Source organism: Camelus bactrianus, chromosome 20 (assembly GCF_048773025.1).
Source record: "Camelus bactrianus isolate YW-2024 breed Bactrian camel chromosome 20, ASM4877302v1, whole genome shotgun sequence".
NCBI classification, from domain to species: Eukaryota; Metazoa; Chordata; class Mammalia; order Artiodactyla; family Camelidae; genus Camelus; species Camelus bactrianus.
The window spans coordinates 10165566-10187801 of NC_133558.1; the positions used below are offsets into that span (position 1 = coordinate 10165566).

The window sequence follows — 22236 nt, forward strand, 5'->3', positions numbered from 1 at the left end:
CATTTTAATTTAAAAGAAGGGAAAGTTGAATAGATTCTCAGAAATCATTATCAATAATTATGTAATAATACTAAAACATTTTGAGCATTTTCTATGTACCAGGCCCCATGCTAAGCAATTTACATATATCTTATTTAAACAGAGCAACCTTGTAAACAGAGCAATATTACCACCTCCATTTTACGGATGAAGAAATTAGGTGTAATAAAGATAAGTCAACTTCTCAAGGGCCACAGAGGACCTAGATTCAATCCCAGGGAATCTGACACTTAAGTCCATGCCCTTAATCCATATTCTAGGGGTTGTGTTTTAGGGGGGCATGAAAGGAAGAAGAAACGTAAAAAGCTAGCAAAGAAGGGGTTCTGAAAAACTGTATTTCAACTTTACTTAGTGATAATAAATGAGCTATCTCCAGAAGGCCAATTTTTCTCCTACAAGCAAATAATTCTGAATAAACCCAAATTTAACACCAGGAAATCAAGTTTAAGTAGCAAGACAAATCCTTAGTGCTTCATTCCAAAATTCCTCCTGGCGGACATGCGGTTAGGAGAAGGAAGAAAAAGCAGGAAACACCAATGATTTTCAAAATGGGTAATATTAGGACCTTACTTTGTATAAAACTCAACAGTTCAGAGTTTTGGGAGCATCTTATTCCATGTGATTTCCAAACAACTTTGCTTGGTAAGCAGGCTAGGTGAGTTACACCATTTTATATATGAGGAAACTAAAAACAGAGACTACATTCATCTGCCCAACGTCAAAATGTATTACTGCAGAAACTAGGGGTTCCTACACCCAGTTTAGTTCACTTTCTACCACAGGCAGGAGAGATCCAAGCTGGAACTCAAGAAAGAGTGACACATGTCTAATGCAACCAGGTTACAGACCAAATTGTTAAAACATGACTCTTAAGAGTTCAATTTGAAGGCACCCAAATATTTCACAACAATAGGAAGCAAAAAAAATGCACTGGAAGTCTAACCTTAAAAAGGTACCCTTGGAATCTAACCACTAAGTCATTAGTTACTACATATTCATTTATATATTGCTAAGGGAGGGAAAAAAAAACCCCACAAAGAACTTGTAAAAAAAAAAAAAATGTAGAAAAAGCCTAGACAGCAAAGTTACCATTGACCAAACTATTTTCTAAGATGTTGCTCTGAATTTTAAGACTACTTAGTAAGAATTAGCTTTAAAGCAGCTGAGTATAAAATAATTTGTTAACAAGACTGAATTGTCCTTAAGTATATTTGCCCTGGCAGTCTGACACTGTTTGGTTAAAGGCCACTGAAGATACATGAGCATGGTCTGACAAAATAAACACATGATAAAAACACTTTGCACATTAAAGATACACATTTTAGATGTTTACATATGTCTCAACAGTACGTCAGAGAGCTTTAAAATAAAATTTCCATTTTTAAAGCTGAGGACTATATTTCTGGAAATCAATAGAGGCATTTTTGATCAGATACGGGTTTTAAAATAACCAAGTACTCAACTAAGAAAAAATTTAAGGCCCCCTAAATAGCATAAATTCAACAACAGATCTTACAGGAAACTCTTTCTCCTATATATTTTATTATGAAACACTCCTTACAATCAAAGCAATAAGTTTTGTTAAAGCTCCTCTATGGGATATAGTCTTCATCGAACACTGTGGGACTCATTCACGCTGATACAGTGCAGCAGTTCACTAATGGTCACTGCTGTACAGTATCTGATTTCATGGATAATAATTTATTCTATAGCTGGACTTTGGGACTGTCTCAAGTTTCACTAAAATCCTCTAGTTGTATTCTCGTACAAAACTCCTGGTGCATACACGCAATTTTCACAAATTAGTTACTGACATGTCAAAGACATTGAGCTCGTCACCTCCCAGAGTAGTTCCACAGGGCTTGGAGTAACTATACCTCCCCTAGCCACCTCGGACTTCAAGTACTCTCAGCTACTTGTCACACAGCGAATGGATGACACCACGCCAATGTTATCCAAGGAACTCTATGCCATACCAACATTACCAGGAGAAAGCTAAGGATGCAGTGCTCTGGAAGCACCCCTAGGGGTGGAACCACTGCTTGAAAGGCATGTGCAACTTCAACCCCTATTTTATGCCAACTCACTTATTCTAACATGACTGTGTCCATTGATGTGAACTCCCTAGTTCTACTTGTTCCTCATCATCTGTGACGACGGGAAAACTGTCATCTATGAATAATGACCGTCTGCACAGAAAATTCAAGGCTTCTTAAGTTTTTCATAATCTAATGAGTGTAAATTTGAGACTTTAATTTGTATTTCCTCGAATACTAATCGAGTGAGGACACGTTTCCATGTTCACTGGCCACTCACGGTTTTTTTTTGGTGTTAACGCCTGGTCATATCTTGTGCTCTCTTTTTATTAGGTAATTGTTCCCTTTTAATGGTTTGTAGAGGTTTTCCATATTTTTTTTGAACACTTGTCCTTTGTTTCGTGACTTGCTTAACTTTTTCATAGTGTTGTTTGATGAACAGAAGCTTTGATAAAAATGATCAATATTTTAATTTATTGCTGGTGATTATGCCTTATTTAAGAAGTCTTTCTCTACCCTGAGCTCTTAAAGCTTTTCTACTATTTTCTGAAAGATGTATAGCTTTTCCTTTCACATTTAACTCTGATGGAGCCAAAATTTGAACCAAGATCTTTAGCTACTTTTATTTAATGTTATATTGGAGGTTCTACCCACTATAAAAAGCCATGAAGAAATGAAAGATTGGTAAGTTTTTTCCCTTCCCTTCCATCTACACAAAACAACTCCTATCCCTGAATGCAAATTATTAGAATAAGAGCTTTTAGCAAGATGACTGAATATGGGATAAATATACTACAAGTCAGATCCTGCAGGTTTGGGTAGATATCAGGACAAAAGTTATCTTCTATTAAAAACTTGCTAAAATGTTTTACTCTGAGTAATTTTATTGAATGTATTTTCTGCATCTAATGATCATATATTTTTCATTTGTTAATGTGGTCAACAGCATTTAAAAGATTTTCTAATGTGAAACCAACCTTTTTGATCTTGGGATAAACCTGGTGTATTTTGTTTTTTATGAATGGGTGGACTTGGTTTGCCAACACAGCCATCGACTGCAGAATGTCTCCCAGGTAAAATGCCTTTTGTTTATTATCCAGCATTCACAGACAAACACATATACCAAGTTCTGGCTAATATTTATATAAGAAAATTTTATATTTAAGCTTGATATACATTTTAAAACAATGTGTGAGAAGATCCTCAAATTAAATTTCAAATAAAATTGCTAGAATATCAGAATCACAAGACAGTACAAGGAGCCCATGCAGAAAGAAGATGCGTGCTTTTCTGTTAATTTGGGGAAGGGCATGGGGGATCAATCTGTGGGAATCTTGAGAGCCCTAGGTTTACAAGCTTCATCCTTGCAGAACCTGTGTTTGTTTCTGTTGGGTGACAAAAAACATAGCCACTTGTGGCCCCTTCATTTAAGTTAGTGGTTCCTTGATCTTGCAGGAAGTGTAAATTAAGAGCCCCACGCTCGTGTGAGGCCAAGACCACGGAAACAAATCCGAAAAGGATACTAGGTATGTTCCAAGTTGTCATAAAGACAGGTTTCCTCCTTGCCTCCTTTTGCCAACAGGTAGCTTTTCTTCGTCTTTTTTTTTTTTTTTTTTAAGCTTCCTAGCTTAACCTTTCACAGAGAGATGTAGCCACTTCAAATATCCAAGAGCTTTATGCAGGAATCACAGACTGAGGCTCAGGTCCCCATAGGCAAAGTCTCAAAATCCCCACAGACATAAACCTCTAAAGCTTTTGTTTTAGTATTTGACCCCAGATTCCATGTTGGTTTTTCTTTTTTTTTTTTTTTAAACCACTCTGATTTCAGTTCCCTGTTTTTTGTTTGTTTTTTTTTTTTTTTCCCAGCCTTCAGTCTAAATTAATTAAAATCAAAATCAAAGAAGTGGTTTTAGAAAGAAATAAAGCTTGACTGGCCATCAATAGCACAGAGTATTTGATCCTGGCTTAAAAAGCTTTAAATATATTTACTAAATAATTTTAATTACAAGTTAATTTTATTCATTGTAACTCTATGGTGCTAGAAAATAGTTTGTTCTTCTAAGTGACTTAAGCATGACTCTTGAAATTTTTATATTTTATTTGCTAATATGCAAACTAATGGTTTTAGGTAGACAAAGCAAAGTTAAACTTTTGCCCAAATAATAAGGAATTCTTAGTGAGTAGAAAATTACATCTTATAATTTACATATACTACAAAAGCATCAGACTCAAATTTAAAGCATTATACGTGGATGAACCAAATGTTTACTTGCGACTCTAGAATAAAAGTTATAAACTCTCTAAGCCTAATGAAACTAAACTACTTGACTGAGAAATTATGAAAATGTGCTTTAGTTTCATAATAAATTACAAAATTCCACTGCAGATATCCTACAAAACATTAATACAATTACAAATTTAATTTCTTAAAAACTAGCATTTAACACTGCAAAAAGATATTTTTCCCACAAGTTTAAGATTAGCCAAGTCCTTACCTCTCCAGCACTTGCGCATTCCTTGGCTCTCCTGTGGAGTGCAGCCCATGTATCTTCATACCTAAGAAAAGCAAAACACTAACTCAAAATACAAGCCATACATTAAGAAAATACTATCTAAAGAGAAACCTGGAACATCCAGTGGTGTCAGAAAGGAAAAGCTCAAAAAATAATGGGGATATGTTACAAAAACACAGAAGTCAACTTGAAGAGACGTACAATGGCCAAATCTGGGATAATTTGAGCAACAAAATAAATACTGGTAGCAATGGGTTGTAACTCAAAGAATAAAATGAATATCCATGAATTCAGTGATTTAAAGAAATAACTGAATAAATAAATGGGGGAGAAAGGAAAAACTCCTCCCTGCAGAATTCTAATTAATAATTGTAGAAAAAATTTATAAAAATAGAAAATCACCATTTGGTAAACATAATAATTATTTCAGGTAAGAACGGTAATAGATCCTAAAATTAGTGGTGAAAGTATGAAGAGAAACAGGATAGTTTCACAGTCTCCAAGTATCTCCCCACAGGATACTCATTAATTTAAAAGGGGAAACAGTATTAAGAGCCGAGAAACCTGGCAGACACTTCTTTAAACCAAGTGACCAATACTAACATCAACACTAATGAGACATATCAACCTCGTGTGCCTAAAGATATGACGCACTGGAACTACACAACACTATTCTTCTAGCATTCTCCCATAAAGGCACTAACTTGAATTTCATCATGAGAAAATAGCAGATACACACAAATTGAGAGGCATTTTCCAAAATAACAAGCCAGCACTCTTCAATAGTGTCAAGGCCACAAAAAACAAAGAAAGCACAAGAACTGCTACCGATTAAAGGAGATGAATGAGATATGGTGACTAAATACAACTCGTGATCCTTGATTGGACCCTGGTCCAGAAAAAAGTGCATTATCGGAACAACTGACAAAATGAGAAAAAGGTCTATAGATTACGTATCAATGTTAATTTCCTCATTTTGATAATTGTACTATTGTACATGATCCTCAAAATATACAAAGCAAAAACTGACAAAATTGAAAGGAGAAGCAGTTCTCCAATAACAGACTTCAGTAACCTACTCTTAATAATGCATCAATTGACCAGACAGAGGGTAAGAAAAAAGAGAACATGAACAACAGAATAAACCAACTAGATAACAGACATATACAGAACACTCTACTCAACAACAGAATACACATTCTACTGAAGTATACAAGGGACATTCTCCAGGAGAGAACATGTGTTAGGCCACAAATGAAGTCTTGATAGATTTTTAAAGGCATATATGAGAAATCTCTGAACCTTCTGCTCAATTTTGCTGTGAACCTGAGAATACTCTAAAAAAAAAAAATAAAGTCTATATTAAAAAATAAAAAGATAGCTACCATACAAAATATCTTCTCTGACCACAAAAGATTGAAGTTAGAAATAAGTAACAGGACAAACACTGAAATATTCACTAATTTGCAGAAGTTAAACAATATGCTTTTAAACAACCAATGAGTCAAACAAGAAATCAAAAGGAAAATCAGAAAATATTAAGAGACAAATGAAAATAAAATTACAACATATCAAAACTATGGGTAGAAGCAAAAGCAGAGCTAAGAGGGAAATTTATAGCTATAAATGCTTATATTAAACAAAGAAAGATATCAGCAAACCAAATATAGTAGTACATTAAAAGGATCACACACCATGATCAAGTGGGGTTTTTTCCAGGCATGCAAGGATGGTTCACCATCCACAAATCAAGTGATGTGATACACCACATTAATAAAATAAAGGATAAAAATCATATGATCATCTCAATAGATGCAGAAAGAGCATTTAACAAAATTCAACATCCATTTATAAAAACTCTTAGCAAAGTGGGTACAGACAGAATGTACCTCAACAAATTTCATATATGACAAACCCACAGCTAACATCATACTCAGCAGTGAAAAGCTGAAAGCTTTTCTTCTAAGATCAGGAACAAGACAAGGATGCCTAGTCTCACCACTTTTATTTAACATAATGTTGGAAGTCATAGCCAGAGCAATTATGCAAGAAAAAGAAAGAAAAGGCATCCAAATTAGACAGGAAGAAGGAAAACTCCTTATTTGAAGGTGACATGGTAATTATACATAGAAAACCCTAAAGACTCCACCAAAATATTGTTAGAATTAATAAACAAATTCAGTATAGTTGCAGGATGTAGAATCAACATACAAACATCTCTTTCTATACCCTAGAAACAGAAAGTGAAATGAAGAAAATAATCCCATTTACAATTGTATCAAAAACAATGAAATCCCTAGGAATAAATTTAACCAATGAAGTGAAAGACCTACACATTGAAAACTATAAGATTATTAACTAAAGAAATTAGAGAAGACACAAATAAGTGGCAGGGTATCCTATGTTCATGGATTGGAAGAATTAGTATTGTTAAAATGTTCACATGCTCCAAAGTGATATCCAAAGCAATCTACAGAGTCAATGCAATCCCTATCAAAATTCCAATGGCATTTTTTGCAGAACTGAAACTAACAATCCTAAAATTTGCATGGAATCACAAATGATCCTGAATAGCCAAAACAATCTTAAGAAACTGGAGGCATCACACTTTCTGATTTCATACTTTATCACAAAGCTGTAATAATCAAAACAGCATGAAACTGGCATAAAAACGGACACAAGATCAATGGAACAAAATAGAGAGCCCCAAAATAAACCCACACATATAAGGTCAATTAATTTACAACAAAAGAATCAGGAATACACAATGAGGAAAGGACAGTCTCTTCAATAAATGATGTTGGAAAAACTGGACAGCCCCATTGGAAAGAATGAAACTGACAACTACTTTACACCAAACTTAACTCAAAATGAGTTAAAGACCTGAATGTAAGACCTGAAACAATAAAACTCCTAGAAAAAAACAGGCAGTAAGCTCGACACTGGTCTTGGTGATGATTTTTTTAAATCTGACACCAAAAGCAAAGATACCAAAGTAAAAGTAAACAAGCAGGACTACATCAAACTAAAAAAGTTCTGCAGAACAAAGGAAACTATCAATAAAATGAAATAGGTAACCTACTGAATGTGAGAACATATTTGTAAATCATGTATGTAATGAGGGGTTAACACCCAAAATATGTAAAGAAATCATGCAACTCAATAGCAAAAAACCAATCTGATTAAAAAATAGGTAGAGGCTCGTAACATTTTTCCAAAGGCATACAAATGACCAACAGGTATATGAAAAGGAACTCAACATCACAAATCATCAGAAAAATGCAAATCAAAACCACGATGAGATACTACCTCAGCCCTGTTAGATGGCTATTATCAAAAAGACATCAAATAACAAATGTTGGTGAGGATGTGGAGAAAAGGAAACCCTTGTACACTGTTGATGGGAATGTAAATTGGTGCAGCTACTATGGAAAACAGCATGGAGGGTCCTCAAAAAATTATACAGAGAATATAGCCAATATTTTGTAGTAACTATATACTTATTTTCATAACAGCTTTATTGAATTTTAATTGACATACCATAAAATTCTTGCTTCTAAAGTGCATAATTCAGTAGTTTTTAGTATATTCACAGAGTTGGGCAACTATCACCACTATCTAGTTTCAAAACATTTTTATCACCCTGAAAAGATACCCCTCTCCCATTCGCAGTCTTTACGTATCCCCTCTCTTCTCCCGACCTTGGCAACCATTATCTTTGTCTCTATGGATTTGCCTATTCTGGACAATTCACATAAATGGAATCATACAATATGTGCCCCTTTTATTGGTTCCTTTCATTTAGCATGATGTTTGAAAGTTTCATCTGTAGTGTAGCATAGGTCAGTACTTCATTCCTTTTTGTGGCTGAATAATATTTCATTGAATGGAGATACCAAATTCTGGTTATCCATTCAGCAGTTGATGAATATCTGTGCTGTTTCTATTTTCAGGCTCTTATGAATACTGCTTTATGAATGATACTGCTATGTACATTTGTGTACAATTTTTTACATGGACATAGGTTTTCAATTCTCTTAGTGTGAAAGTGCTGGGTCACATGGTAATTCTACATTAAACTTTAAGAAACTACCAAACTGTTTTCCACAGCAGCTGTGCCACTTTATATTCCTACTAGTAAAACATTAGGGTTCTAATTTCTCCATATCATTGCCACCACTTGTCAATATTTGTCTTTCCGATTACAGCCATCCTAGTGGGTATGAAGCAGTATCTCACTGTGGCTTTGATTTGCATCTCCCTTATGACTAATGATGTTGACAATCTTCTTATGTGCCTATTGGCCATTTGTCTATCTTTTTATGGAAATGTCTATTCAAATTCTTCATCTATTTCTTCATTGCATTGTTTATCTTTTTATTGTTCAGTTACAAAAGTTCTTTATATGTTTTAGATACATAACTTAGATGTATAATTTGCAAATATTTTTACCCATTCTGCAGACCATTGTTTCACTTTCTTAATGGTGTTCTTTGAAGTGCAAAAGTTTTAAATTTTGATGAAGACCAATTTATCTTTTTATTTCTTTGTTACTTATGTTTTTGATGTCATAGCTAAGAAAATCATGTATTTTAACAGCAGAAATGAATTGGAGAAGAAATGGTATAACATTAAGTAATCAAAGTTAAGAAAATTATTAAGGACTCAAATTCAGAATCAATTTTATTGCAACAAAGAAATCATAAACAATACATGCACGTGATGAAGTATCCAATAGTAAACACAACAGTGATCAATATGCTCAAAGACTGAATGGCCTTTGGATTCATCAGTGAAATGTAAAAGCCCCTGAGGGAAACAAGTAAGTAAATAATTTCCAGTCTCTACGTTAAGATAAAATTTAGTTGTTTTGAGGTTTCTATCCATAAAATTACAAAATAAGTTTAGACAAAAGTCAGAAGCATAACCTTTTCACTTAAATAAAAACAATTACCTGCTAAGTAATTCTAGTCCAGCAGAGTACTTTGGCAAATATGGAATAGTTCTGCGAAAAGAAACACTTATTTTATTAAAACTGTTGCTGATTTAGGCCAACTTAAAAAGTTACGATAATTTTGACACTATCAGTCATAATGTGGACTATTTTAAAATCACTAATGACAATTTATCTAAACTAGTGTTTGTATTGTTTTATTCAAAGTTAATCCACTTGCTATACACTATCAACCATCACTTTGCCGTATAGATTTTTAGCACACAATAACACAATAGGCACTTTAACATAAAGCCAGATAACAAGAAATTATTTTAAAGGCTTTTCATCTTTAGGTTTAAAGTGAAATTTGATCATGTGCTTTACTTTATTAAAAAATGGAAAAATTGCACAAATAGTACTAGTGTTTTCATATAAAACAGATAACACAGCTAAAGAGGCTCACTTGTCAAGTATTATTTCATTATTACTGGGCTTCTCAACAATGGAGAACTTGTATTTTGCTCTTGCTATACAAATAAAAATATTAATTATGATCAGATAGCCATTAATTGTCATAGAGTAAAACAGTTACACTTCACCATTTTCAACTATTTTACCATTTTATCAGAAAAATTTCCAGTGTTACCAAATTTAGAAAGAATCAATAAATCATTTAGTCAGATGCATTCAACAGATGTAAGAACCATTAAAGTAATTATACCTCTGTGATTACAACCCAAAGTTGTATGAAATTTAAGTCATAGTAAATTAAATCAGCACTAGCTTACCTGGGTTTGTTTTTTACTTTAGCTTCTCTTGACTTGTCACTTAAAGTCTTCAGCCTGTAATTCAACAAGTATAAAATATCATTTTTACAGCCTAAGAGATTTTTTTTCAACTGCATATTTCATAGCTGTTAAACTTTGAGGTTGGATAAGCTAATTTTTTTTTTTTTAGCAAGAATTAAGCACCTCTATGGACAACAAACACTTGTTTATTGTAAGTCAGATATCACATATGGAAAATTTGTAGCAAATATTTTTATGTATTTTTCTTGCCCCAAATCCCTTTTCTAGAATCTTCCTAAATGTGACTGGACCTGAAAAACCTCATTATTCTGGCATCATCCTTAGGGGAAAAAGTGGTCCCCTTAGGTGAACTTGATCCGTAACAAAGATATCTAAGCAGCACATTTTATTAAGTGGATACTATGCCAGGCACTCGAATCCCTTAAGTACCAACATTTGGTGAAATGTTAGCTATTGATGAAAGGCTTTCTAAAATATGTTACAAACCTCTTTTATTAAGGAGGACCTGGTACAGTCTATTGGACGTTTTCTGATAACTCCAGCTCATTATTATGAATATCACTGACTACATTTCGTGCCGAAACAGTACTCTCCTCAGGTGTTTCTCAGCTAGGAATGCCTCTGCATTTACCAACTGGAAACCAATCGTAAAAGGTGCTTTTTTGAGTTTCTGAGTTTGTTCAGGATCCTGTGTCTATTTTTTCCAAATTAAAATTTTCCATCTCCACCACTGGTCATCTCGTACAGGCTACCGCTTGCTGCTTCTGCTAACTATTTAACTATGACAGCCTGCGGCCCTCCTATCTCCTTTTTTAAATTATTGGGCTGGAAAACAGATAAATGGGCTAAAATGTATATATAAAATAAAATATGCTCCTCTATATATAAAATATGAAGTTCATAAAACTTAATACAATTTTTGTTTTTTATATCACTTCACCAACCCATTTTTACCTTCGACTGAGGACTCTGTACCATTCAACAGGTTGCCAAAAAGTTGAGTCCTAAATTATGAGATTATCTCATAAAAATGAGATACCTGGACACATTCTTCTTAATTTGGTTACTTCCACAAATATCACTTCTAAACAAAGTCTGATACACAGGCCACAGTATCACAGTTAGAGCTCTACAAAGCCTTCGTAAAAACTAGAAATAAGTGCTCCTTCCCCAAGACACTGCACTGCAATCAGCCAGAAACTGTCCTAGCAAACAAGCTGACTCTTAATGCCCAGCCCTCCGTTGTGTACAGCTTTATGTGCAAGCCCTGAAAGAATTCCAACCTTTTTGCCAGTAATGCCTGGCTAAGTACCAGAAAGAGACTTCTTCTCTCTGATGCCATTTTTTAGTAAGTTGCAAGGTCAATTTCACACCAAGACTTTTTATATTACTCTCTGTTCTCTTTCAAAAACTATTGATGAGATCAATTTCTCTACAGTGTTAAAAAGACTTAGCAATCTCTTTAATACAAAACTAATTTGTACATCTCTCTCTAGATGAGCTGAATTTTAAAAGTCTAACCTGTCCTAGGGAAACTATAAATTTTCAAGCTTTGCTTAGAAACCAGTAAATCCATTTTAAACAGTTGGGAAAGGTATTTTGATAGCCACACTCAACCATCTCTATTCCAATATCAGAAAGGCATTTAGTTGTGACATTCCAGGTAGAAGTATACCAGGATAGTCATACACAGCAGTGCATCATACTCAAAATGATTCTAGTATTATTTTTAGTGATTTGGGACAATTCTATATGGTTAGGTGTTACAAGGATATTGAAAGGGAACCGCTCAGGTCCTCTTTGGGCCATTTATTATGACCAAGCAAATCTCTAAGCTGATATTTCAAATGTTTATTTCTGAAATAAATGTTTAGTTTCTCAACTGTAATTTATCAAATGTGGAATTCTCCTTCACACTTCCCCAAAAGAAAAAAAGAAAAAATTAGTTTAAAATAAAAGAGAAAGAAAAAAAGTAAACGGAGCTGAAAATAAAATTGTTAGGTCAGTAAGAGTTTCCCCAAGTGGCTCCTTAACAACCATCTGCTTTAAAAATTAGTCTTTAACCAAATGTAATGTGTGGAACATATTTGATCTGGATTTGAATAAATCAACTGTGAAAAGACATTTCTAGGAACCAGGAAATTTGATTATGGACTAGATAATTGATAATATCAAAGAATTAGTGTTAATTTTGCTAGGTATGGTATTGGCATTGCATTTATGTAATTTTTTTTTAAGAAATGAAAACTGATGCATGAGGGATGTAATAGATAAGTCTGAGATTAACGTTATAAATAAGGGAGAGTCAAAGCAGTAACTGACAGCTGTTAGCAATAGTTGACAACTACTGGATCTGAATAATGAATACATGGTGTTCACTGTGTTGTTCTATTTTTGTATATGTTTAAAACTTGGTAAAAAATTTTTAACAACAAAAACAGTCTTTTAGATATTCATCTTATCTCATCACATCTTCTCCATATAAACCATCAATATGCCAAAATTCAGAATAGAAACTGCTGGAGAAAACAAAGTAGCTAGAAAGAGGTTGGAAACAGTGAAGTTCAGGGGAGAAAAAGATAAAATAAGAATAGTAGTCACTGTAACACTTTAACTTAAAAAAAATAAGGTCAGATACATTTAACAAGTAACAAACAACAACAACAAAAAAGCAAGAAGATCCATTCTGAAATACATCCTCAAAATCCAGAATTCAACTGAAAGTAGCTTACCATTTTTATTTTAGGATAACAAGTTTCTCACAGTGATTCTGTGCTGGAAACAACCCAGTAATAAAGTCTATTTAATGTCCCACAATGTCATGACACACTGAGAAGGAAATACTCATCCGGTGTAGTAACCCAGTTTCCTAAACCATAAGACAGTAGTATTATATTGACTATAATGATTTGCCACAAGAATTAAATGAAATTCCAATTTTGACTTTAGCAGCATTCTGTAAACTATAGAGCTAATTCAAATGAAAGGTATAATTCAAACTGTCACCATCAAGAAAAGAAACTATGTACATCATAGAGCCACGGTAAAACAAAGTAGAGGTCCCCCAATGCACCGTTCCTATAAAAGGCTTCTGCATCATTCCTAAATCTTCATGATACCATAAACCCCCAGGAAGACATGACTGCTAATGAGTATAATAATACACAGCCTTTTAAGTGAGCCACCTGACAATTATTTTCTATGCAAAACAATTTATGTACACTTTTGAGTTCAAAAGCACTTACCTTCAAATTCATCATAACACTACAATATTTTATTTTTAGACTGTTCCAAAGACTTACGTTAATTTGACTCCAGCACATGTATTTTTTTCCAAGCTTTGTAGAAAATATTAAGATGGAGGCATCTCACTAAGAAATGGAGGTAATTAGCAAAACTGCTCAAACAAAAAGTCTGAAAAGTAGAAACCCAGAACGAGAGGTGGAGCGCTACAATGACTGAGGAGCAGGAAATGTGCCTTCTCTGCCTTTCTCACCCGCATGGTGACCTTGACAGCACTCCATTTATCTGCGCCTCCCTCTCCTACTCATTGAACCCCATCAGCTATTTTGAAGATGAGCATGGCTGCTTTAAAACACCACACAAGGTATTTATTAGCATATTTTGCCCTGTAAGGTTCCATGTTCATGCCTTCATTATTCTAACTTTCAATTCTGTTTATGAAAACAAATCCAATCTATTATATTTTCCCATTAATGTTTATCACTTTTTCTTTCTTTTTTCAAAACCACGAGCAGGGAAACACAAAAGTGTCAGTCACACCTAAAAGTAAACATGATCTCCTAAGCTCTGAAGCCTGAACGATTCACACAAAAGCTGCACAGACTCAGGAAGAAGAGGGGAATGTAGACCATCTCTACCCTAATTACCCCCAGACACACCCCTTCAGTCCTGACCTTTCTCCTGTGTATTTCATAAATTTCCAACTGTTTCTTGGAGTTAAATTACCTCACAACAAATTCATTGTCAACTGCTCTTTCTCTTTCAAAACTACTCCGAACCTCTCTTCTGTCGGTAAATGACATCAAGATACTCCAAAATTAACATCCTCAATTTCTCCACCTTTTTCACTTCCTACATCTCACTTTTTATGATATTCACCAGCGCCTGTCGCTATACCCTCCTTCAAATTTCCACCAGCACTGCCTTATCATCATCTCTCACCTGCCCTGTAATTATAGCCTCCTGAATAACCTGCCTGCTCCCTATCCCGAGCCCTCCCATTACACTGCCTCTCAAATTATCCTTCCAGAAATACAGGCAGGCTTACGCTGCTCCCCTCCACAAAAACGGCCAGAAGATTCAGTCAACCTAAAAATTAGCCAGGACCACCTTATTTGAAATAGCAACCATCCCATCCCCCAAACCCCTTCACCCGCTTTACTTTTAGTGATAGTACTACCACCTTCTAGATATTCTACCTCCGGCCAGGAGACTGAGCACAGGGATGTCATTTGCTGTCTGGTGCATGCATTCTCTGCTATATCTCTAGCTCTGAGAGTAGTGCCTGTCAGTAGAGTAAGCACTCAATAAATATTTGATAAATGAATTAATTTAACAAAGCACTGAAGATCCTCTATTGTCAGTCACTAAACTTCCTTTCCAGGTTCCTCTCCCACAAGAGCTTCATCTCTGAAAGGCCCTCACCCAAATCTGTCCCCATGCTTCAAGGCCAAATCTACAAGCCACCTCCTCTGTGAAGCCATCTGAACTAATGACTCTTTCCTCTGCACTTACAAACCACATCACTTCCATCTGTCATTTAGTTCCTTCTGCTCTGCTTTATGTCACCACCAGTCTACTCTGTAGCCCCAGGATCTAGCCTGATACACAGACACCGGCAAAGATCAGGCCAACCTGAGCATGTGGCCTCTTAAATTTTTCTTTGTAATGAAATTAAAAAAGCATATATGTAAAAGAACACTGAGTTCCTAGCCTAGTGTCTGACACTTGGTGAGAACTCAGTAAAATGTTTTTTTAAATCAAGGTGAATATTGAGATTCTTCTCCCTGCTTATTAAAAGGTAAGTAATCATGAAAGAGCCAACATTTTAGGGAAAACCTCACCATTTTACTGCACTGTGAATTAGACTGTTAGATCCTCTCCTTTGAGCAGGTTTTGATACTGCAGGGAGGGGAGAAGAGAAAATAAGCATGTTGAGCAGGGGTGGAGGTCAGGGCAGAGGTGGCTTTGAGGAGGAGACACCCATGGTCTAGTTGCAACAAGTAATAACTACCAGCTTCTATGAACCCACAAGAACTCAGAGCATTACAAACAGGAAATGCCAGCCAGTGACAGGCAACTGTAAACCCCTTGATAAATCTGATTTTTAGCTTCCTGAAGGGTTTTGCATGCCTGAATACTTCAATCCGGAGGCCATGGGTCATAACTGCTCAAATGGTAAAAATCAAAGACCAGAGTGGATTTGAAGTGCTTCAGTATGACCAAAAGTTTCCCTCAGAGCTCAAGTCAATCCCTAAAAAGTGGATGTTCTGTGTGAACTCTCCAAAAGGCTCCAAGAGTTCTGAATGAGTTAAATCAGATTAGGACTCATGTAGGTGTAGGCAAGGGGAACAGAGTAAAGCCCAGAATCAGTCCCCTTAGTCCCGTGGCCTTTGGACCAGCTGGCCGACCTCTTAGGTCAGAAAGAAAGCAACACAATCGAGGTTTATCTCGATTCTGACGTAACTGTTATTATGAATAAAAATTTACAAAAAAGATCGCGAGTCCATGGACAATCTAAAGTCCCCTGCAGGCCACCAGCAGCCTCTCCACTGCCCTTAACTGATCTCAAGTTGCACTTTTTCTAAGTTTGAATGGAAGACTGAAATTCACTGTGTTCTTCAAACATGCTTTAATCACTAATGTGACATTCTCTTGTGAACCTGATAAAGAATAATCCAGTTTTACTTTTTTAAAAAAGTAAGCTGCCTACATTTCAGCTCGAGTTATATGAATTTTCAGAAACTGAAAATGAGCAGAAAAGCCCTGAGGAGAGGCTGCTGCTATGGGAACTGTGAAGGAGCTCAGGAAAGCCCCAGGCCTCTCTCCTACTGAGTTCCTGGGGCAACCCAAACAGCTGAAGTTTCCCATTATCTTAGAAGCCAGCTGTTTCGGCTTCTATGGGCACCAACAGCAAGTGTTCTATAAGAATGCAGGTCTAGCCTGACAGTTTTGATAGGTAAGGGCCATGCTGCTTTCATCTCTGAATCCAATGCAATAGACAAGTGAAGCTGTGTTTAATTTTATCTTTTCTCAGCCTGGCAAAATACGCAAAAATAGGTTGATCTCAGGCTGACTATGAGTTTACTAAAATGAATTACGTGGATTTCTTCTCGTGAAGAACCACACAGGAGTTTGTGGACCTGACAAAAGTGAACGTCAGAGTTTAGAGCTGCCAGTCAATGGGCAGACAGACATCACTTGGAGATGAGCTATTTCTCTGCCAGGTGACAGGCCAGTAGCACACAGACAGCCCAGTGGTTTGTCAGCTGAAAGTGACCTGTACAAGGAAACCAACAAAGGGCCTACAGGGAATGACAGCCCTCTCAAGATGTCCAGTCCCAAACTGGCCCCAGTTTATAGCATCTGCAAGTGGTAAAATCAGTTTTCAAGTCAGTTCCTAACCAGATCCTCTCTATTCTCTTCCTAACTCTAAACTCAGGTTTTCCAGATCTCTCAGGATGGTTTGGATCCAGAATCCACACTCCTAGGTAAGCTGAACCCTCTCAAGCAAAGCTCAAGAGAATAAATGGGTTCTGAGATAACCACATGATCTAGAGAATTATATTAACTACCCGACTGTTGAACCATCAAGGAATTCCTTGAAGCAATGACAACAGGGCTGTACCAGATGCGTTTCTCTACGAACATTCTCGTACTGTCATTCCAGTATCATACCAGCATTTTTCAATATAATAATTAACATTCTGAGAAGTTACTTTTCAAACTTAAAGGGAGGGATACAAGCACACCATCAATGGATGACTCCCAGATCACCAATAATTAATATTCTTAAGGACACCAAACTAAGATTACCAAAAATGCTTCACACGTGCTAAGTGCTCGAGTATTTGCCAGTTTAACACTCAGCACTCAACAATCCAACAATATAAACATTTTTGGCCCTCATATTAAGAGCATTCTCCAAAGGATTCGTAATCTAAAGGTGACAGCTCCCTTATAAAAGTGGCCTCCACTGTAGAGTCGTGGAAACCGAGGCAGAGTAATTTGCAGAAATACGTCTGCTTAAGTGGTAGAGGTAAGAACACAGGCAGTCCCGCGTTAGAGTCTACGCCTGTAGTTCCCAGATTCTGCACAGTGGAATCACCTGGGGGCCTTTAAAACTCCATTCCCACTCTGATGTAATTGGTATGGTTTGCGACCTGGGCAAGATGGTTAAGCGTTCCCAGGTGATTCTAAGCAAAGTTCGGGACCGGCTTGGTCTGTGTGCGCTCCACCACTAGGTATTATTAACAATATTGCTGTAGTTCTGTTGTTTCTGTTTCCCTAGAGTTTCTCCACTGAGGCGTGAAACCCGAGGCAAAGGTAGAGAAAGCAAAAGGGGAAGAAGCGCCAAGCCTTGCAAAGGGTTCGGCAAGCGAGCCAAGCGCCGGACAGGACGCGCAGCTGGGCCCCAGCCGGTGAAGGCTGCGGGGGCCAGCGACCTTCGGCCTGGGGCGGGGCCGCAGAAGCCCCGAGGCCCGAGCGGGCAGGGGGTCTCGGCAGCGGGGGAGGGGGCACAGGACCACGGTCCCCGGGTGGCGGGAGGGGCGGGGAGGCGCGCTCGCCGGTCACACGAGCCCCCCTCGGGCCGGCTGGAGCTGCCGGGAGAGGGTCGCACAATCCCCGGCGCGCCCGCTGCCTTCCCGACCCCCTCCCGGCTCCGGGACGCGGGTCAGAGCCCGCCGGGTGAGACCGAAGTTACTTTGTGTCGCCGCACCGACCCCGGAAAGTTCGTTACTTTCCTCGGCGGGGCGGGGATGGGAGGTGCGGTGGGACGGGACTGGACTGGGGTACGCGGAGGGGAGAGAAGCGGCGTCCCGCGCGCCCTAGGTCCGGCCCCCCGGGCCCCTTTCCATCCCCCACCATGTACCCACCCGGAGGTGAAATCCTGCTGCACGCTCAGCAGCCGCTCGCGTAGGGTCTCCAGCATCGCCGCCGCGTCTGCTCCCCTCAGGCCTCAGGACGCCGCCGCCGCCGCCCGCCCTCACCTGTCACCGCACGCCCCGCACTCTCACGGCCGGCCCCGCCCCCGGCCCGCTCTCTTCTCGGCGTCGCGGCCCTTCCGCGTTCCCGCCCCCCGCTCGCGCGCTCCCGCCCCGCCCGGGCCGCGCAGCCGCAGTGGGCCACGCCGGGCTCGGGCTGCGGAAAAGGGGCGGTCCTTCTCTGCCGGCTGAGAACGCAGTAGGCGCCCGTGCAGTTTTCTAGCCCAAGCCAGGCCCTCTCGTTTTCCTCTTTAACACTGAAGTGACGTCGTGAAAGAATGCTTTAAATCCAGGGCTTCTGTGAGTGCATAGTGGATCGCGTGCACCTCCCTTTACCAAACCATTTCATGGACTCTGGGTCCGGGATCTGACCCCGCTGTCTTTGACCTTAGGTGAGAAAGTTAACCATTCTGAGCTTCGATCTCTTCATTGATAAAATGGCAATAATAAACTGTTTCGATATCCTTACTTTCCGTTCTCTCCTCAGTCTACCTCATCAGGATTTCGTGCCCTTCACACCAAAGGAGGTCGCTTTTGTTGAGTCAGCAGTGACCTCCATGTTGGTGATACCGTTTGTTACTAATCCGCCCCGATTTTTTTTTTCCCGACCTCTCGGTGGCTCCTGTGCAGTTCCTTATCCTATTCTTAAGACACATTCTTCTCTTACATTCAAGGACACCATACTTCCACTCTCCCTTCCTCTCCACTCCTCCTCCTCCTGCTCCTATTTCAGCAGCTGCTCCCAAGGCTCCATCTTCAGCCTGCCAGCTCTTCGTGCGTGCTATCTCCCGGGGTTATTCTATCCACTACGATGATGCCCAAATCTCCATCTTCAGCCCTGTCCTCCCTCTCCCTCCTTAAATTCATGCCAGTTGCTTACTCCACGTGTATCCAACAGACATCTCAAACCTGACACCTCAAATTGAAAATCTGATCGCATACTTACCTCCTAACCTAACCCCAGTATTTTCCATTTCAGTTAATGGTGCCATCATGTACCAAGTTGTGCGAGTGAAGCTACCTGAAGTTGCTTGTTTCCTCTCTTCCCCATCCCCCATATTAACTCATCAAGTCCAATCAACTTTGTTTCTAAAGTATTGCTGGAACCTGATCCCCTTTCTCCATCTTCACTACAATCATCCTAATCCAAGGCATCTTTCACCAGGAACACTGGCAGGTCTCCTGATTCTACTCTTTTGCCATCTACACCTCTGTAATCCATCCTTGACCCAGCAGCCAAAGAGAATTATTTAAAAGAACAATCAGATCATGTTGCTCTCCTGCTTTAAATTCTTCTATGCCCTTAGGGAAAAAAATTCAAACTCCTTACCTGGCTTACAAAGTCCTAAAATTTGAACCCTTCCTGACACTATTCAAAGCGAGTACTACTCACCTATCATGTCCTTGACATTTACACCATACTGACATTTTCCTTGAAAATCCCATGTTCATTTCCACCTTGAGGGCTTTTCATAAGCTCTTCTCCAAACTGTCCCATGGCTGACTCCTTCGTGGCATTCAGATCTTAGCTTAAATATCATCCCCTTGGGTAAGTCTCCCCGATCACCTAAGTTACTGGCCCAATCACTTCTATACACACTCTGTTTCTCATCTTAGTACACAACACTATCTGACAATTTATTTAATAATGTTTAAGAAAAAGTTGTTTATTAGTTTGTTTACACATTTATTTTAAAACCAGGTCTGGGACTAGGGTGAGGTAGGTAAGGCATTCACTTCAGGTGTAAAATGTAAGGGGGATCCTAAGACCTTAGTAATCAAGATGAATAACATTTTGATACAATATTCAAAATTTTTTTAATTAATGAAAAAATTGGTAATAAACAAAAAATCAAAATTGTAAATAAAGACAGGATCTGATAGGGCTGGGATTGAATGAGGCAAGTGAGATGGGCTGGGGGAGGACAGCCCTTTACTGGTGGAGTGGAAGTGGCTATGCTGATTAGTGATCTAGGGAGTAAGGAGCCTGGCCCCATCCTCTCTTTTTCTTGGGAGCAAACATCCCACAAAGAACAGTCATTCTGCCCATAAAGAGAGGCTGTCAGGTGAGGAGGCTGTGGTGACCCAGTGCTTTCTGTGACTAGGTGGGCAAGTCTGAATCTGAGGTTTGGTAATAGGAATTCTGGTTGCCCATGAATATGTCATGTGCCTTCCAGAAATGAAAGTACTGTTTTGACCACTTTATGCTGACGCTCTTATCTTATTTCTGTTGGTTCAGACAAATAAGAGAGAGCGGTGTTGTTTACTGAGCCCTCCTCTACCTCCCAGAAACACTACCTGGTACAGAGTAAGTGACTGAATGATCAAATCTATAGAGACAGATGCCTCGGTATCTAGTAGATTTGGAAGCCACACATACTGAGAAATAATACATCTTTATTTTATTCAATTAAATAAACTCCTCTGCTCATAAGCTTTCAATTTACTCTTTCATGGACTCCAACAAAACATCAAATCAGAGCACAGACTCTGCCTGTCACTGAAAATAGCTTCACCCGTTGTGCCCCATCATTTTCGTCTTGATCACTCTATTGCTCATTAGGTCATGGCACGTTTGTCCTTCAGTCTGAGGTGTTTTATAAATATTCTTAATTCCACCATGCCTGATACACTCCAAAGCAGTGGAACTTTAAAAGTGCTAATAAGAGATAATTATAAGGAAACAAGAGTAAACTTATAAAAAAAAAAAAAAAAAGAAAGAAAGCAGAGAGAAAATGACTGCTGTTGCACATGAGTTGTTTTATAGGAATGATTAAGGATCAAGAGTTGAGGCATGTGACAATTTGTGTTGATTTAAGTAACAGTAATCAGCCAGAAACTAGCAAGATTGACTGGCAAAGTGAAAAAACAAAAATTTTAAGTATAGAGAACCAATATCAATATTGGCCTAATCTTAATTCGGCAATTGGTTGAGGGTTGATCTGGGAACATAATAGCTTAGCCCGGAGAAGGCTCTGCTGATAAGGCATCTGGTGCAGACACCAGGGCCCCTAAGAAGCCCCTGTGGCAGTGCTTCCCTGGACTGGCACCATCAGCATCACCTGAGAGCTTGTAGCAAATCCAGACTCTCAGGCCCCACCCAGACCCACTGAATCAGAATCTGAATTTTAACAAGATTCCCAGGTGATTCATATTCCTTTAACATAAGAAGCACTGCTCTAGGACACTCCCTAAGGAAAGGAGGTTCCTTGTCTCAGCGGATTTTTACAGCAGACAAAGTAATAAGGAGTTAGTGGAATTTAGTGAAGATTTAGTGGAATTGGAATCAAAGAGAAAGATGCTATAAAAGAAGAAGTCATAGAACCCAGAAGATTTCACACCTCTTCACTGGTGGGGGTCTTTTAGAGTAATTGGAAGGCACTGTTGCCATTTGAGTTATAGGAATCCAACTTAGATCTGTAAAGGTATCTATAAATGTGTTGTTATTAACTTATTTATAATTTTTTTAGAAAACCAAGGTTTTTGATATCTTTAATTTTTAACAGTTTAAAAATGCCAGAAGAAACCATTTAAAAGCTGTAAATGTTTCTTTGAAACAATGAATCATTCTAAGAATAAGCTGGAAAGGTTACATCGGCATGGCATTTTGAAAAGGAAAGCAGAGGCAGGAGCCAGAGAGCTGGAGGAGGGGAATTCCAACACACAGGAGCAAAG

The 22236-nt window shown here is 38.2% G+C and overlaps 1 protein-coding gene across 1 annotated transcript in view; it reads right to left on the bottom strand.

Moving 5' to 3' along the window:
- Positions 1-18655, bottom strand: part of DTNBP1 (dystrobrevin binding protein 1) — an 89691-nt gene extending 71036 nt beyond the window's left edge. Inside the window, exons 1-4 of the mRNA XM_074348132.1 lie at positions 18454-18655; positions 10313-10366; positions 9543-9593; positions 4571-4631 (exon numbers count right to left, since the gene is read on the bottom strand). Of these exons, the coding sequence (XP_074204233.1) occupies positions 4571-4631; positions 9543-9593; positions 10313-10366; positions 18454-18509 (222 nt within the window). The 5' untranslated portion in view covers positions 18510-18655. The remainder of the gene's footprint in view (positions 1-4570; positions 4632-9542; positions 9594-10312; positions 10367-18453) is intronic.
- Between the last annotated feature and the right edge of the window lie 3581 nt (positions 18656-22236).